General features: G+C 44.1%; 1 protein-coding gene across 1 annotated transcript in view; it reads right to left on the bottom strand.

The window, feature by feature from the left end:
• The window catches only part of LOC146796253 (uncharacterized), a 253960-nt gene that overhangs the window by 232723 nt on the left and 1195 nt on the right, over positions 1-20042 (bottom strand). The window contains exon 2 of the mRNA XM_085631284.1: positions 11920-12027. Within this exon, the coding sequence (XP_085487410.1) occupies positions 11920-12027 (108 nt within the window). The remainder of the gene's footprint in view (positions 1-11919; positions 12028-20042) is intronic.

The following is a 20042-nucleotide window of genomic DNA, read 5'->3' as shown; positions in this document are numbered from 1 at the left end:
TTCCAAAGATATACCATGTGGAAGATTTGGAAGGTTTGGAAGGAAAGTCGAACCATAGAGAAAAACATGGACTAAGTGCAGGTGAAGTTGTGGTACACACATTTGGGGTGATGATACCTAGTTTGGGTGTTGTGTTGAATGACATCAAGATCAGGAAGTTGTCTACCATTTTGGATAAGTTGTCGGTTAGCACAGCTCTGTTATTGCTACTCATCGATGGAGAAATGGTTTTGATAAAAGCAATGGTGATGCAAAACCATCTTGCATTTGACATGTTACTGGCAAAAGAAGGCAGAGTCTGCCGGATGCTAAAGGTCCAACAGTGTTGTACCTACTTACCTGACAAAAGTAAAGCTCTGAGGGGATATATAAGTAACATCACTGAGATACATCATTAGATACATGATCTGGCAACCGAGGGAATATGGGATAAGATTGGAAAGGGATTTGGTGCAGTGGAAGTTGGATGGCTAATCTAGGAAAGGGAATTATTGGATATATCTTGATGCCAATCATGATTGTAGTGTTTTGTGTCATCATCTTGTAGAAACGATAAGAGCATACAAATGTCATAAGGCGAGACAAGTGGAGAACTCCATAAGGGAAAGAGAGAGAAGGGTGGAAGGACTGCAGGACAATCATTATGAGACTTTGAAGTGGTTGGAGGAGACTAGCTAAGACATCTGTTTAGATCACTCTACTCTACAGGCATTTGAAGGTGTTTGTGATGACTCAAGGTCATCAGAGGGGGAAACTGATGTAGCAGAAATCGCATTTTATTTGTTGGGGTTCATTATAATCACACGTGTAGAGTGCATTGCATATGATCTTTTGTCTTATTACCATGAAGTGTTAGAATATTGAAATGTATTAACCTGAAATGTGATGTCCTAAGTGTCGTACTTTAATATTCGGGACCGCGTAGGGGACAGGGCCCTACCCCTGTCTATGTTGGTATTAGCGAACCGCAAATGGTAAATGCGGCATGTACGAGTGCTTTATATGTCGTTCTAGCTATGAATGCACTGTGTACACGTTATTCTGCTCAACTACGCGGGTTCCATTTTGGAAGCAGTGGCCATCTTGTCATTGCCCTCACATAGGCTATGATGGAGTTAATACGGGCCTCACAGTACATGGGCTTTCCCTCTGACTTCTCTGTGACCTGGGCAGCTGGCTCTGCTGCCCCGGGTCAAACCGGTCTCACGAGCTCCCCTTCCTCCGTCCACCTGTGATTAGCATCAGGGTTTGACCCGTCATAAAGTCCTTTCATTCTACACAATCCCCCGGCTAATCTCTTCCACACCTGCTTGTTCTTGCTTTATGACTTGTTTCCCAAAACAGGAGATGCTCATGTTTATTGGGGGGTCTATTTACTTCAAACATGGGATCTGAACCTTACTGTGTAAATCATTGTGGGCTGGCCGAACTGGAATGTGGGATGGTCATCATGACTCTGCTTTTTCGTTTGTAATGTATGCCTTTATATGACCATATCGTAAACCAAGGAATGTGTGCCTGGAGCATGATATTTTGTACTTAAGGAGAAGTCCGTTGCTATGATTTTCAGCAGTCTCCTGAGAACATACACGCTGTTGTACTTCTAGGATACCTGTCATTGGTCTGCAGCCAATAAACGATTCTTTGACTTCACCCAGAAGACTCTGTGTTTCTGTAGGTCCGGAACAGGGTGAAACCCAGAAGTCATAGGGTGTGTGCCCCTGCACCGCTGGGACTAAAATACCCAGTACTTCATAAGGCCATTGGGTAATTAATATGGAGAATGAACGAGGAAAGTAAATGTAACTAGCAGAAACATTAACGTGAAGGGTTCGTGATGTGAAATTGAAAATGATTCATGTACTAAATATGTTTATTAATTATGTTTTTTTTAATATATACCGTATAGAGTGATACAGTACTTACATATATCTTATCTCTATTGTGACCCACCTTGATAGTCCATTACAGTGACTATTACACCAATAGCTCATTATTCAGTCTGTGGGGTGATATTAGTTTGCTGAAGAAGATATTGCTTGAGCGGTTCCCATTTGTCTCTTGGTCTAGATGTCACAGGCAGTTCTTCTGCATACAGTGCTAATTGCTCATTACAATACACCATGTCCTTGATCCACGATTTGGTGGTTGGGGCTAGAACACTTTCCCAATGCAACGCCACACAGTGCTTGGCCAGCAAAAGTGCAATACGTACGATCTTTCCCAACACTCCCCTCAGCTGTGATACAAAACATAATAAGCAGACTGTAGGTGTACACTGTAAGGCAGTCCCCGTCATCTCTTGTAGTTGCTGCAATACACGCTCCCAGTACAATAAGACACGTCTACACCCCCATGCAAGGTGCAGAAAGTCAGCGTCAGGATGGCCGATCGTCTACAATTACTTGGGTCCCTGAGGCCATATCAATGCAGTCTGGCAGGGGTGTGGTAGATCTGGTGGATGTATTTGAAATGGATTATATGCAGGTTACCAGTAGGCGTAAGGGAACTGATCAGTCTACAAATATACTCCCACTCTTTGTCTGATAGTTGAGGAGTCAAACTTTGGTTCCATCGGGCTAGACTTCTGTCCAGTGCAAGGACACTCTCTTCCCTTACTTCCCTGTACAATTTTGTAACCAACTTGCGTTAATATGGTGTTGTCAATAGCATTTGTAGGGCTCGTAATGCAGGTGGCTCGTCGGGGTATGTATAGTAGTGATCCCTGATCGCGCGCCGCAGTCTGTAGATGGTAAAATTAAACAATAGTGAGGGATTTGTTATATAGGATAGGTGTTCCTCTGTAAGAAAGTGCCCGTACGGATATATATCCCGCATGCTCACGAGACCAACTTCCCTCATGGCTTTAATGGGGCCTTCTTCTCGTGTGACAGAGAGGGCTGCATGGTGTGCTATAGGTAGTGCCGATGCATATATAGGTAGTCTATTAGTAATTTTTCCTATTGCTTGCCATGCCCCTATAGTTTTGTCTACTGAGTTAATTTCTGTGCGGGCGTGTTCCTGTGGATGTGTGTGAGAACCCCCGCTAGTGGAACCGGGTGTGCGTCCCCATCCTCCACCACAACATGCGGAGTAAATGCGTGCGGCCTGAACCAGTGATATGCGTATTGCGCGTGCGCACATAAGTAGTAAAGATATAGGTCTTGTGCACTGAATCCACCCCTAGCATAATCTAGCGTCAGTGTAGCCCTGCTCACTCTGGCCTGCTTACCTCCCCATATCAGGCGAAGAAACAAGGATTGCACTTCCTTGAAGAATTGACATGTCAATTTAATCGGAATGTTGAGGAACAAATAGAGGAAACACGGCAATACAACCATTTTTACGATCGCTACCCGATCAGCTAGGCAAAGTGGTAATCTGTCCATCTGTCCACCTGCTGTTCCAATTTTATGCATGCCCTGCCATAATTTTCTCTAACCACTAGATCAGGGTCGCGATGTACCCATACCCCCAAATACTTCACCGGTTCTGTGGTCCACACCAACGGATAGTCCATGCTGAGGGGGTACTCTTTTAGTAGTTAGTGGTATAATAATCGATTTATCCTAGTTAATCTGCAGTCCCGAAAAAGTCCAAATCGTATATATTCCTGCGACACCCCTGCCAGACATCTACCTGGTTCTCTTATGAATAGTACCATGTCGGCAGCGTAGAGCGATATGCCAACCGGTCGATGTAAAAAGTTTAGTGCCGATTCCCTGTGTCACTGGTGAATAATACACACCAACGGCTCAGGGCCAGTGCGAATAATAACGGTGACCTGCACTAGTGCTGAGGGATCAGCGTATAGAAGCTGCACCCAGCCGAGAAATAGCGTCGGTAACCCCATTCTTTGCAATATACGGAACATATAATCCCATTCAATGGAATCGAACGCCTCCGCCGCGTCCAGTAGGACCACAGCAGCGGGTAGTTCAGGATCTAAAACATGAAACATGGCGAAGATTGTTCGTAAATTATCTGACATTGATCTTTCCGGGATGAAGCCCGATTGATCTGGGAGAACCAGGCTGGGCATTAAGGGCTGTAGTCTAGTAGCCAGTATCTTTGCCAAGATCTTGGTATCAAGATGTATTAATGACAGCGGCCGATAAGATTCGCAAGCGTCAGTGGCTTTGTCCTTTTTCAGCAGCGTAATGATCAAAGCTTGGCGAAGAGTCGGTGGCAACAAGCCAGATTCATGCGCCTCCGCACACATCTCAAGCATGTAGGGGGCAACTAAATCAATGTAAGCTTTGTAGAATTCAGCCGTGAGCCCATCTGGCCCTGGCGCTTTCTGGTTGGGCAACGACCGTATAGTCACTTTGATATCTGCCTCATCAATTGGTTGATGTAAATACTGACGGTGATGGTCCTCTGGCCACACACAGGCTATGTCTGCCAAGTAGGCATCCAGCTCCGTCTCCGCCGCACTTCCCCTCGATGTATATAGATCAGAGTAGAAGCCGCAAAATTGCTCCACTATCGCCTCCGGGGCATGGTGAGCCACCCCTTGGTGATCTGTAATTTTAGTAATGTGGTGAAAGTCCTCCCAGACCTTGATTTTTGTGGCCAGAGTACAGCCCGGGCGACCCCCCTCCCCATAAGCTCTTGCAACCCACCGGCGTGCTGTATAGCGAATCTCAGATTCCGCCAAAGAGTCATAGTTTTGTAACAGGCATGAATGCTTGCCAATATTTCAGGACTGGGTGTGAGTGTGTATTGTCGTTCGGTCTGCGCCAGCTTGCGCTCAACCTGAGCGAGCTGCCCTCTGATATCTTTTAATATACTAGCCGTGGTGCTGATGCAAACCCCTCTGATGGTTACTTTAAATGCCTCCCATAGTGTGTTCGCACTGTCCACAGTGCCTGCGTTGATTTCAAAATATCGCTCTATGGCCGTCCGTATCGCGTCGTTATAAATAGGGTCTAATAGTGCCTGCGCTCGAAAGCGCCACGTATAAGGTCGACGCTTGTTAGTCTCTATTCTAAATGTAAGCAGCACTGGATTGTGATCCGACAGCGTGCAAGGGAGTATCACCACATCTGTAACCCATTTATTTGGCTCACCATTTAGAAGCCAGTAATCAAGGCGAGGCCAGCTGTTGTGTGTAGGGGTGGCATGCGTGCCCACTTTTGCCGAGCCATTCCGTAGTCTCCACACATCCACAAGAACAAATTCAAGCATAGTGTCATTAATACTCTGTGCAATTTTAGGTGTGCGCAGACCTTGTGGCCTCGATTTATCTAGCTGAGGATCTAGATATGTATTAAGGTCCCCTCCCCACACCGTGGCTGCCTCGGGCCACTCACGCATAATGCTGTATAGGCATGTGAATGTCTCCAGGTCGTCCGGTATGGGGCCATAAATATTGATCAGGGTAATGAGAGAAGTGCCTAATTTATCGTGTACCATGGCACATCACCCATCCTTGTCTGTGTATGTACTGATAGGTGTAAAGTGAATACTTCGCTTCACTAGAATGATCACTCCTCTAGCGTATGAGGAGTACGATGAAGCCAACTTATATCCCGCCCATCTACGTGCAATATTAGCCTCGGAAGCCGCGGTTAGATGCGTCTCCTGTAGGAGAGAGATCTGAATATCATGGCGATCCAGATAAGTAAATACTTGCCTAATTTTTTTAGGTGTGTTGAGACCGCGGACATTCCATGTTATACAGTTGTATTTCTCACCCGCGTTCATACTTATGTAACTTAATTGTCGTTGTCATATTGCTATCCACAACAGGTGTAGTCAACAGTAGTCTCGTCTGTACAATCGGTGTGATTATAGCAAACAATCTTAACTGTAAACAAAGCTTTACCCCTCCCCCTACCCACTTCAGCAGACCCAATTCGCCAAAGCCATCCCTTAATAGTACCCAACTCCCCGCTCCCACCTCCCCCAAACAGTCCCCAAACAAATCCAACATGTTGCGTGGTATACACACGGGAACAGGAGCAGCCAGTCAAGAATCCCAGTGATAGTCGTCACATGGGGGTCGCCTTAAATGTACAATGCCACCAATCCCACCCTCATCTCAAGTAATAACACCGGGTGCAATGCCGCACCCTCTGCGAATGTCCTCCACCCACCAAATCCAGACATAACTCAAAATACATATTGTGAGTTTGTGGTGAGCACTTATCTGCATCCACATGTTCTGCTGCCAAGGCTGCCCAGTAATCCATGGCCCCCTGCAAGTCAAAATATAGGATACACAACCTTTATGAGACTCTTGCTCGCCCCTGGGCGATCATCTGCACGGTGCCTGTGCGCCTCTCTGTTTCAAGAATTTTTGCACCTCATTTGGGTTGTTGTAAATTCTTATTTTGCCCCCTCCGTGACATGAAGACGAGCGGGGTAGATCATTGCATATGGAATATTTTGATCACGTAGTTCTTTCTTGACATCTACAAACTTTTTCCGTGCCTCTTGGACTTGTTGCATGAAATCTGGGTAGACGGAAATATTCATACCTTCGTGCAAGAGGGTGCCCAGTTCCCTCGCTTTTCGGAGCGCCGCGTCTTGATCTCTGTAGTTTAGAAGTGTTGCTATAATAGGGTGCGGTCTTGCTCCAGGTGGAGGAGGCGGCGCCAATGACCTATGTGCCCTTTCAACAATAAAGACGGGTGAAAAGGTGTCTTTGCCCAGCAGTGTGGTCAGCAGAGTTTCTATGTAATGTTCCATAGTACCCCGTGTTGGTCGATTCCGCAATTTCCATAAAGCATAGATTGTTGCGGCGAGACCTCGCTTCCAAGTCTTCTGATTTCGCCATGACAGCCGCCAGCACTTTATCTGTCTTTCCCTGTTTTGTTTCTGTTTGGCGTTGTGCGTCCTCGGCGTCAGAGATCCGCCTCTCCACCATATCGATCCGTTCTGTTTGATGATCTAGTCTTTCGGACATGTGGCTCACTCTATAGGTCAGTCTATCAATCTTCCCATCTATGTTGGTTAGCGTTGCTTGGATCGTCGTGAACATAGACTGGAAGTCCACGGCGGCAGGGGGTTGTGTGTCTGCCGCAGGTGCTGATGCTTGTTCTGCCCCAGGGTTATCCACCATTTTCTCTGCCTGCTCAAAATTCAGCCTGGGCTGATTACGGTGGCTTGCCCATTGTCGCTGTTCCGCAGTCGCCGAGACGACACTCCGACGCCGAGCAACACTCAGGCAGGGAAACCAGATTCTGATGCTTAGCCGCTACAATGTGTGTGACTTCGCTGAGTGTGCGGCCTGTTGTAGTGACTGAGTTCAGTGGGCGGTGTCTGGGCTATGGCGTGTTTTAGAAAGGAGTTCATCGCACCTGGGCCCCGCCGCTTCACAGGCCCCCTGGACAGTGTAAATATCCGCGCTGAAATTGCAGCCTGCTGTCGTGGTGGAGTTCAATGGGTATTTTCGGAGCAGTGATGCGTGTTGGATTAGCGGCAGTAGTACAGCGCGCGTGGGCCTCATCGCCTTATAGGCCCATGGACAGAGCTCCCAGTCGTAGGTCACTGGCTAGCACCTTCTATATGGTCACACCTCCGCTCCGGTCAAACTCAAGGCGGGGGGTACAGATGTACAGCTCGCGGCTGATGTTGAGCTTGTGCCCATCTACTTGCACTGCAGGGGCGCTGTATAGGGCCCACCATTGGGCGCTATGTTGCGTGGGTCCAGGTCACTTTGCCGTACACACGATGGGGGGACCAGGGAAGGGCCGTGACCATGCAGAGCAGATGCGCTCACCTTCAAGGCAGGGTCCGCAGCATCGCACGGTGTCGCGGCGACCCGCCGCACTCTCACCACAGCGGGGCCCCGACCGAGCGCATGTTCCTCCACCTCAGGCAGCTCCCGCCTCCGCTCTTCAGCGCGATCAGGGCCCCACGTCCCCCGGCCCCACCAGCGCTGCAACGGTTAGCTGCACAGCCTCTCCAGCGATGCCCCACGAGCCAGGAAGGGATCTCTCAGACGCTGCTCCACGGCCTCCTTGACACTGCCGCACCGAGGCCGTGCATGTGCTTTTCACAGGCCCTGAACCATCGGCAATGTCTTCCCAGGCGATAGCAGCCTCAAAATTTGGTGCCTCCGTGTACCGCAGTGCTCTGGTGCATGGATCTATGGATTCTAGCTCATAGGACAGGCTGGAGATGGAGGATAATTACAGGATTGTTAGGCGACTGCAAGGAGCTCGCCTACGAAGCGGTCATCTTGCAGGCTGGGCTAGCTCCGCCCCCAATAATTATGTTATTTTATATGTAGATAAATATATTAATTGAATGTCACTTATTTCTATGCAATTCTTAAAAGCTCATATGTTGTTTTCCTTATGTTAGCTGAATCTCGTAGGCCTGAAATGCAGTTCCCTGGAGACTCTCAGCTTAGAATTAACTAGTCGAATTTCATGTGTGCTGTGGAATTTGTTCTTTCGCACGTTTTCTGTTGCAGGTGAAAGAATAGCTCTTGTTAGCTAGAATAATTTCCTTTTTTTAATAGTCCGGCAAGGAGAGAAGAAGTTACAATTTGGTCGCTTGAGTCGATAAAGGAAGGTCGTTGTGTTTCGCACAGGAGAAGGCCTGGGAACCAAGGACAAATTGTTGAAAGAGAAGAACACAATTGTACCATGGATTACTACCTTTAGGACTGTACCCAGGGCAGATGGCGTGACCTGAAATGAATCTTGGGAAAGTTACCACCAATAATGTGATGTTGGGAGTAGGGAAAGTGCCCACTTCTTCCTTGCCTTCAGAGAGAGAGTCTCTTTGAACAAGCTCTGTCTCAACAGCCCATGTTACCTGACCTATTGATGGTGGAGTGTCTTCTTAAGAAGAGTCCACATGTTGACACCTTTAATCTTTTTTCCTGAAGGTGCTTAGGTAGGGATGTCAATTTAGTGTTAGAGTAGGGATAGATTAATGCTTTTTATTCATCAACCCTCAATGCAGGGGAACTTGGAAACTGGCTTTTTGATCCTCTGCATTCTGCTTTTGAATTTATTGTATTATTCATGCTACATCATCTCAATTGGATACATAGATTTGGCTTTATGCTAATTCCGATGTACTTTACTCTCTCATCTTGAGGTGTATCTATGTTCAGTTATTTTTAGCTTTGTAATAAACCTACTAACCGTATGTAGTTGTCTGTGTTTACTATGTGTCAAAGTGAATTTCATGTTATTGATTGGTAGAAATAATGAATTTGTTCCCCTTAACGCTTACATGCTGCTAAAAAGAACAATCAGATTGTGATTCCAGGATAGATACGGAACTTATAGGCCCGGCCCTGTCACAGATATGGGTAAACATTTGCACCATGAGTGACCAAATAGAGAGGTGATACAAGACTGAGGGCAGAGGGTGGGGGAAGCAGGTGTGAATACCATAGGTTCAATGTAGAACAGAAAGGAGGGGATGTCAAGCAGGTGAGTAAAGTCACAGCATTCCTCATTGAGGTGTTTGAGGATTGAGCTGGGTTTGATTTTGGTGCCAATTACGATCCTGGAAAAACCGGGTACGAACCGTCGGTCGAAGTGTTTTCTCCGTCCGACGTGTAGTGCTGGGGGTACGCACCGTACATACATGGGTGGGGGTTCGACTCGTACGTACACGGGTGTACATACACGGGGGTTCGACGCGTACGTACACGGGTGTACATACACGGGGGGTTCGTCTCGTATGTACACGGGTGTACATACACGGGGGGGTTCGACTCGTACATACACAGGTGTACATACACGCGGGGGTTCGACTCGTACACGGGTGTACATACACGGGGGTTCGACTCGTACACGGGTGTACATACACGGGGGTTCGACTCGTACGTACACGGGTGTACATACACGGGGGGGTTCGACTCGTACGTACACGGGTGTACATACACGGGGGGTTCGACTCGTACACGGGTGTACATACACGGGGGGTTCGACTCATACATGGGTGTACATACACGGGGGGGGTTCGACTCGTACACGGGTGTACATACACGGGGGGGGTTCGACTCGTACACGGGTGTACATACACGGGGGCTCGACTCGTACGTACACGGGTGTACATACACGGGGGGTTCGACTCGTACACGGGTGTACATACACGGGGGGTTCGGCGCGTACTCACGGGGGCTGGGGGGGTCCGGCGCGTATGCGGGCACATGTCTCCATGGTTGCTATGGGAGTTCGGTCAGTACGGTGCATTTTCCATACGGTTGTAACATCGGACGCACGGGATGGATCGTACTTGCGCGCTCGGACTTCACTTTTCACATTTGTACGTAAAGTCGTCCGGGGATGTGTCGGACACTTTTTCCGACCCGAGGACGTGTGGGGAAATTTTCCGAATGCGATTCGTATGGACTTTTTCCCATGCGAATCGTACTTGGCAGTTTGTACGCTACTTGTACGATTTGTACGGTAAAAAGACCGGATACGAGTCGTACGGGGAAAATTTTTCCAGGATCGGAATCGGCACCTTTATGTTTTGGTATGGGAATTTTGCTTCTTCAGATGTGGCAGAGAACTGAGTATCAAGTACAGTTAGGAGAGTATTAGTCATTTTCTTAGAGCACTAGGGTAATGTAGATGGTATTAATGGATCAGATGAGTTACATTGGAGTGGGCGTTTGATAAAGTTGTAGGGTGGAAAGTGATTAAACGAAGTGGCCTACTAATGATTCTTCATGTCAAAGGTGAAGCAACTAATAACCATGAGGAGAGCAGAGTGGGACACAGTCTCAGATGAAGTGTATATCCTATAAGAAGTCTTTTGTCACTTTGAGAAGAAGTTAAACCACTATTATATGCAGTTTGAAACAGTGAAGTCAATGTATTTAAAGGTGTTTAATAGGGATTGGGGGCCGCTGACAGGGCAAGAAGATGAGCGGTCCCTTTGCAAGCAGGCATATGCTGCGGCTTCTTTGTGCTTAACAAACTTCTCTTGAAGCGTCCATCACACTGTATTATCACTTTTTTGTTTTCCTTAACCTTGTAGGTCAGTTCTGTGTAGCAATAACTTTCACCATTTCCTTGAGGTGAAATCTGGTCATTTTCTATCTAATTCTTTTTCCATGCCTTGTCTTCCTTCTTTCTATGTGTGCACTCCTCTGGCGAGGCAGTGACCCCTGACTATACAGGATAAGAGGATAGGAGTAATGGGAAACAGGGGGATAACAAAGAGGTAATGAAAATAGGGTAGCAGGAGAAATGACATAGAAGGAGAAATAAGGTAAAGATGAGGTGCAAAGATAGACGAGGTAGGGAAAGACGTCAGGTGAAGAAAAAATAGGAAAAAAGGGAGACTGGCGGAAAGAAAGATACAAACACATGGAATAAAAAGGAAGTGATAACGACAGGTAGGTAGATAGGTAGGGTTCTGGGGTGAAGGGGAATCATGATGATTTGGAGATATGGAGAAAGGGTTGGGCACACCAAGGAGTGAGATTGAGGGATAGATAAGGAAGAAAGCGAGGAGCGATACAAAAATATAGTGTTGGAAAAAGATTTGAAGTGGTCATTTAGACAAGTGAGTTAACAAGACAAGCATAAAGATATTCAAGATAAGGGTGTACTTTTTAAGACAAAAGGTATTGGCTAATGCCAGACTTAAAACGATATGTTTTTTAGGCATACAAATTACATGATGACTTCCAACTGTCCCGAACACTTTACCAGGGGAGCACATGGAAGGTTGGTCCTCCGGACAATGGTCCATTTTGCCCATCCTGTGCATTTGATTTATATCCACTGAAACAGTAGTAGGACATACGTAACCTTCTTGTATCCCGAACTACGATGCGTAACTGAGAATATATTATTTACAAGTACTATACAATTTAGCTAGAAGTCAAATAACCTGAATTTTGATTTCTCATACGTGTCTGTAGCCATCAGGAAGCCATTCACAATCTAAACACTGAACACACACATATTAAAACAGTATTCATACCTTAGGGAGTTTAAGTGGAATCTCCCGCTTTACATCTTCACTAACATTGAAGACAAAGAGCATTTTTGCATTCCTCCTGATCTCATCGCAATCGTCAACTCTATTAACCTGAAAAATAGAAAAGGTTATTAAGAAGGAGGAAAACGCAGCTACCCTGCTGGCCACCAGTTCCAGAATGATTTGTATGGTCGTAAGACCCTGTTTAAGAGCAATGTCATATCAAGAATTTCTGCTAAATTAGGCTAATAAGTCTCACAATGATATATGTAGAATAATCATAGGTATTAGCACAGAAGGCTTACAAATCTCTTGTCAAACACTGAATAATAGTTCCATAGAAGAATTAAAGGCTGCAACACTAACATAGTGCCACAACACTGATTTTGACATCATAACATATTATGTTCCATAAAAAGGAAAAACGTGATCAGCATTCGCAGCAAGGCCCATCGAATGCAGCAATACAGTTACTCTTTAAGGCATAAAGCTGGTCTAGTGTCACAACGTCTTTCAGCATACAGTGGTGAGTTCTCAAAGCACAGGCCTGGTGAGGAACACATGGCAAGCAAGAATATCTTAATGAGTCGAGATCAGTTGCACAGGGTCACACAACAATGGGCCAAATCACTGTGGCAAGATTACACTGGAATTGGAACATGGTCAGACATCTCTGATCAAAATTAACATGCCCATTTTATTCTCAGGGCCCATTGTTTAATGATTTTTCTTATAAGATATCACAATATCTAGGAGCATGGAAAGTAGTAATCTAAAATATTAATGCCTATTCACAGAAGATAACCCTTTACATTTTAAAATCATAAGCTGAATTATATCTTTTCTATAAGGAAACAATTTTCACCATGAGTTTTCCGAAGCCTTTATATGGGTCTGGGGAGTAACTTCTATACTCTGGCCAAAGTCAATGCACCACCGACAGAAGTCCAACCAGGAGCTCTAAGGAACTGAGCCCCACACCCTTATATAGACTCTCCAGGTAGGCAAATAAGAGACATAGCAGATGATCTCACTTCCTCCTAAAATACCTGGATAAAGTACCCTTCATGCTCCTAAGGATCTTATTAAAGTGGTCCACCAACGCATTGGTCTGCAGGTGGCACACAGTGGAGAAATGGTATGTCACTCCATATACCCTTTATATCTACACATCCTCCTTCTCTCTTAAGAGTCTGTTTTCTGTTCAGAATTTACTTTCTGACGGTCTTATGAGTATGTTGGGCTTCATCTTTTAATTAGTATTTATAGTGATCATACTTCCCGGTTTCGGGGTGAACCCATCTGTCCTGCTCCAAGTGATTCTTCATATCTGTAAGCTTTTTTCAACATGATGAATAGCAGAAAAATCACCCCTTTGTGTGGCTGCGTGGTCGCTCTTCTTGAAAACCGAGGAAGTGTGCATCCAGTCAGCTATTCATTCCTCAATGAGTGATCAGCCCTTCCTCAAGGTGCATGATTATATGGTAGTGTGCAGAATGGCTTGTCGTTAACTAATAAATGATAAAACCACCCTCCTAGTTTTATTGAGCATGTGAGCATTGCATGCTGTTTGTCTCTTACTCAACCATGTGCATGTATTATCCAATGCAATTATTCATATTTTCCTTGTTATCATGTATAACTAACAGGGACTTCTAGCATCCTTAGTTGGAGGTTGAAAATGGTCCCTCATCTCTCATTTATCAATATACATGTTTGTGTTCATTCATGGGTTTTTATTCAGTCATAATGTTGAAGATTGTGAGTGAATCAGCTTCCCTTAAAATGTATTGTGTGCCAGAGACCAGACTGTCTGTGTGCAATCAATCTGCTCTATGGTACTACCCAGATATTTGTTTTCTTACTACAATTCTCATAATGGTAGGTTTTCCAATTATCTTGTGGCAGTGTGTGGGTGTCTGTCTTTATCTAAATCATGTAGAAAAGGCTTGTCTACCTATTGTGTCTGTTCCTCTTCCCCAACTTTGCTGGATCTATCCATTGCCACCCACAACCTGGCTCTCATTTTTGACTGATCGCTTTCTTATGTCTCCCATTTTACATATGCTTTCAGACTTCATCTCTAACATCTGGAAATGTGTAATTTCTTGACTTTCCCAAAAGCATATAAATTATTCTTCCTAAGATGATCTTCACCTGGAGTATTGTTGTTCTCATGGTGTTTCTGATTATTCTCTGACACGCTCTTCTACAGTCTGTCTTGAATGTCTCTTATGTTCTCCACAAATTTCCTTCTGTCTTCAGTGTCTCACCTACCCCAGGATCCCTCCATTGGCTCATGGTTTAGTTTTCTGCTTTTTATTGTTTCTTGTATACCACATTTACATGCCTCCATTTTTCTTTGGTGGCTCCTAAGGGTTGGACTCCTTCTTCTATTCTCCTTCCACTACTTTGAGATTACACGCCTTTTGTCTGGTTTTTAAAAAACTGTCTTGTTTCTCTTTTTCTGCTCCCAATCTCTTAAAATCCTTCTAATGATTGTTTTACTTTGCACCTTCTTATAATCTTTTGTGCAATGCTTTGACAAAAATGCTTCTTTTATTGTTTAGAATCTTTTTATGAACCGTTTTCATAAACAGTCCTATTTTCATGTTCACATATAACAGTGAAGCCTTACAACTCAAACACAAAACAATAGCAAACGATATATTCGCTCAGTGTTCTCTTAACCGCCAGCTCAATCAGCCGTAATAAAGTTGTTTTTTAAATTCAATAAAATAAAAAACGATGTGAAAATTAAATATATCCAAAACATCCTCATATGTAACCAATCAGAAGTTCTATCCTTGTATCTGCACCGCCACTCTAGTATAGTACATATACATTTACACATTATCTCCTCCATCACTGAAGTACCAGACCACCCTGCAACATTACACTACCTCCACCAAAACCACATCAGGGACATTTCATCCATAATAAAGTTTCATTGGTGGTGCCCGATCTGATGTTTTCACTGTCAAATTAACCGTTTGGAGTTCTATCAAACTGTACTGTACAGTTTGTATAGTGCTCAATTCCGCAGGTTTGGGCCTGACGTGCTGTCCATGGAAGTCAATTAAAAGCGTACTTGGTTTGCTCTGTGTGTTTAGTTAGAGTTTATGTTGCTAGTTTGATCTGTGTGAAAAATAATGACACTCCCCTTTGCCTTGCCATGCTTCTACCCACCTACATATCACACACCAGTGCTGGATACCTCCAGACATCAATACAGATGCGCAAACCCAAGCATAAGAGCTGAGATGCAGGACTACACTGAACACAGGTTTGAGCCTATCACCATCAGTGTTTGCCACACTCCATCCCTTTGCATTCCGCTCAGGACACTTGGGAGCCACAGGTTCTGGGCTGGGTCCAGATTCCTTGTCAACCATGTGGTGGGCACGGTACCCAGAGCTCCCAAGTATTCCTGGGCTCTCAATCTTACCAAGGCCTTCGAGATCTAGAGGTCAGAGTTTTTCTGTGGCCATTGTGGAAGCCCAAAAAGTCCAGCTCAACACAAGCTCAAGCAACAAACATCGAGAGGCAATTTAGCATCTCCCATTCACTATGCATTCATCTTATCTGTGATTTTTGCAGGGGAGGTGATTGCTAGATTGCAGTCAGTTCGGGCGGGGGTAAATGAACAATTTTCTATTGTTGTATCCACTTGCTCACCTTTATTTGTACTTTGACTAATATTTGCATACTGTACCTGTACACGTACTTAAGAAAACATTTTCCCAAGTGTAAGAGACTCATATAAAAACAAAATAGCTAACTGCTGATCTAGCTGATCCAGCTGTCCAGGAAGGGACGATGAACTCTTAAGCACTTGTCCCTACCATTATTACCATCAACATTCCCACCAAGACCGATGTTCTTACTGAACTACTTGACCCCAAATACTCCAGTCTTTCAGTGGCACCAATACCAGTAACAATAAGAAACTGCCACCGGAGCTAACCCTAACCCAGGGCAATATATATAACGTTATTCTATTGAGATATCAAAGCAGCCCAGGAGCCTTGGCAGATCTGGTACTAACACTTTCGTAGATGCAGGCTATTTGAAGAATGAATCAATGGCCCTGGAAAATGGAGATTGGTACAAAAAATCATGGACTGTTTTTTTCAATTCAAGCAACTTAAGGACGTGTACTGGCTTTGCTCATAGCCTCACCAGTTGCCATCATCACCCTACTCCTCCAAATTATGTAACCATCAACATCCTACCAGAGTACCCGCAGTATTTCTAACAAATCTATCAATTCTTGATTTGGAGGATAGTACTGACTTGATATATTGCAGTAAGGAACCCAACAGTCTTCACAACCTTCACAGGTACTCCGCCCTTGATACCTCACAACGTACAGCAGAAATGCTAATTGTTGATAAAACTTTGGAAGCCCTCTTAGATCCGATAGGCTTAGAAGGAACAGCAGCCTCCAATACTTACCTGGCTAACCACATGATAACAAAAGCATCAACACCAACAATTGTTGGAAATATTTAGACCAGTCCACTCAAAGAAATTATATCTGATACTAGAAATATGGGGCCCAGGGGGTTTGAGGAAGGCGCCTTTGGCGTTTCAGTGCTTAGTGCGGTGGGCGCATTAGCAAAAACTCTTGATTCAATATTCATGTCCTCATACCCCAAGCAGCAAAGACTAATATGCAGTTGATAGATGCCAACTGCATGTAGTTTGGCTTCCCAAAATCTACAATCCGATATCAAAGTGCTACCCACAAATTATAGGCACTTACAAACACAATGAAATCCAGATATCCACACAACAATTAAGGCGAACAGTCAGGATCAACATGTCCATCAGGGAAATTCTAGACAATATATGTCCCAACGGCCTACCCTAGATCTTGAATGTGATTGCAAACATCTTTTCTCCAGACCCACCAGACGGGACATAAATCAGCAAATAATTAATCCAAGGGACACTTAATTTATGTCGGTTTTACAAACTGAAGCTTGACCTCACACCCACTTATTTATAAGAGGGTGAACATGATGTTTTTAAATTGGAGGAATATTATATGTCTGTCACACTATCTGGAAGGCCTCACAGATATTGTATTGCTGACATATGTTATATTTAGTTTCTGGTTGATACAGAATCAGGAGATGCAGAATCAACCTGCGTATGTTGGGAGGGTATGGGCATTTGCAAAGCCCTATTGGCCCAAATGGAAAATCTAACAAACATGGGAATAGTTGTATCCAAGGAAGCCAATGGAAATCATTCCTTTCTGTTAATGCCACCCCAGCCCAAGAACCCATGCAACGACAAGAAAAAGAAAATAAATTTGCTAAGTAGAAGGTTAGCATGCATACGGGGCCTGGCTCTGATGCCCTGAATGAAGGAACATCCTTCAAGATAAATCACTCTTCGTGCACGGAGTATATGGCAATGACAAATTCAAGAAACACTGGGCTAGAGGGTGGGTAGTTGGTCAAATCTATTTTAAGTAAACAACTGCACCATCTCGAGCAGGAAAAAACACGGAGACTTAAAACTTGACTTACACTGCATGAATGAATGAATGATTCTTTAATTGTTTACGTTAGTTAAAACCATAACTATATACCAATAAAACTATATATGTTTCAACTAATGTGATATACATCTTAAAAGTTTGATTTCCCAATAATCCAGTATCTATGTAAATCCTAGGTACTTGTAATTGCTGACTGCCTCCAGGTTCGTGTTGCCAAGCTTAAAAAATGTTAGTTGTTTCTGGGCACGACGATTATGGTCATGACTTTTGTTTTTGTTGTGTTTATTTCTAGCATATTTGCTTTGGCGAAGTGTCCCAGTTCATTGAACACTCTTCGGAGGCCCACTCTTGTGTAGCTTAGCAGCACTATATCTTCAGCATAGGATAGATGTGTAACAGATAATGTACCCAGGCATGGAGGATGAGAGTTAACCCGATCTAACTTCAAACCCGGTCAAATGTCACCTTAAAGTCTATAAAAAATAGATGCACACTTTTTCGCTGCTGCAGGCTCGTGTTTGCCATCAGGCAAGTATATTTGTAGTGGCACCAGAGCCCCTATGGAATCCAGACTGGTTAATAGGTATTATTTTGTTGGTTTCTGACCAGTTTACCAGATCTCTAAGGATCAATAGTGTAGTATTTTGCTCCGAATCTATTAAGGAGGTCACTCTATAATTTGCTGGATCTGTTCGATCACCTGCTTTGTACACTGGGTTGATTATGGACCCTTTCCAACTCTCTGGAGTTTGCTTGTACTGCCAACCTCGGGGAACAAACGGGACATTGGGGCTGCCCAAAAGTCAGGGTCCTATTTGTTAAATCGCTTGGGAAATATCAGTTGGGCCTGGGGCCCCGTCCAGTTGGCCTGATCTTATTACTTTAGATATATGTTATCTTACTTGTATTGTATTGAAGGTTGTTCTATTGCAAAATTTGTAATCTTCAGGGTGCATCCTGATTCTTTAAGTATCTTGACTATTGTATGTGCATATTTTGCCTGTTCTGTTAAACTATCCAGTTCTGAAGGTGTAGTTTGAGCACTCACCTTGTTAGGGTTGAGTGTGTTGTTATGCTGTGATCAATGGCTAAGGAGTGATTAAGAGTTCTCAAAACTTTGCCACTGTGCTCCGCTTTAACAAAAGTGGTGATTAGGTAGAATATCCAGGCTAGTTCTGTAACACAAGTGGCGTTAATCAACTTTGAAGGTCTTGTACAGCCATTTACTAGCTCCCAAAAAGCTCTAACAGTTGATTGCTTTCCATTAAATAGCAGTTTGGACCAACAGTTATCTGTTTATGTTCTTTTGTCTTCTCAGATTTGCTTTTTGTACTGCTTCTTGTGGTTTTAAATTCTTTCCCATGTATCTTTGGACACAACAGTGCCTCTTATAGATCTATTTGCACCTCTTAATTATTTTCTTAGGTTCTGGTCTTTTTTACCCAGTGATTTGAACTGCTTGTACCTTGATCTTCCAGGCTGATCTACTATAGGGGCATCTTTTAGTAGATTTGTTAAAAAGGCGGCCCAAGCTTCTACTTGCGACCGCTCCCTCGAACCATAATTTGTTATCAATTCCTTTGTCCTGGTGGCTATTACAGGGAGCGAGTTGCTTGACCATCTTAGGCGCTTCAAATTGATCCTTGTTGCTTGTCCCACCTTTGGTGGTGCTGTTGTGTGTCTTGGTAGTTCAAATGTTGATATGAATGGTCGATTTTGGTGGTGTATTTGGTGGAAAACTCCTTTGTTTGGGCAAGCAGTGCTAGAGTAAGAATTATGGGGCACATGCATCAACAATGCCATTTGCGATTCCTTATTAGCGAAAAATAAGGAATCGCTAATAAGGAATAGCAAAAGGCTATGCATGTAGGAATCGCTATTCAAATAGCGATTCATTAACTTTCCTTAATTGCGACTAGCAAATTGCGAGTAGCAATTAAGGAATGCCGTCCCAATCATTCCTATGGGCCTCCAGGCCCACAGGAATGAATTGGAGATTGCATGAGCAAATTGCGAGTACCAGTAGGTTCTCGCAAATTGCTCATGCAGTTCAAAAGTGCATTTTTCAAACTTTTAGCAAATTACCATGCAGTTCATCTTCATGGTAATTTGCTCCCCCTATTAGCGAATTCGCTAATTTTTTAACTTTCATGCATTGCATTTAAGGAATCTCAATTTGGGATTCCTTAAATGCAATCGCAATTTAAGGAATCGCTATTTAAGGATTCCTTAAATAGCGATTTTTGTATTCGGGTTGATGCATTGGGATTAGGTTTTATTTACTCGCTAACGGGTGTTATTAGCGATTCGGTATTTTACCGACTGGATTTTGGCTTGATGCATGAGGCTGTATATAGTCTATTATAGACTGGGCATATGGGCCATGATATGTGCAGGTCGGAGCACTATCCTGCTGGGTTCTTCCATGTAATACTCTCATTCCAAGATGTTCTAGGTCTGTCACTAGTTTCTGCCCACTTAGATTGTGTCGTTTGAGGGTTAAATGTTATTGAAGTTGTACTGCCCATAGTGCATTTGCCGCTGTTAAGGGATCACTTTCCTCTGGTGTCTATATTAAATTTGACTTAAAATCCCAAGTTACGATTATTTC

Source organism: Triturus cristatus, chromosome 10 (genome assembly GCF_964204655.1).
Source record: "Triturus cristatus chromosome 10, aTriCri1.1, whole genome shotgun sequence".
Taxonomy (NCBI): Eukaryota; Metazoa; Chordata; class Amphibia; order Caudata; family Salamandridae; genus Triturus; species Triturus cristatus.
Note: the sequence above shows the minus strand (reverse complement) of the source record. Positions and strands in the feature narration are given on the sequence as shown.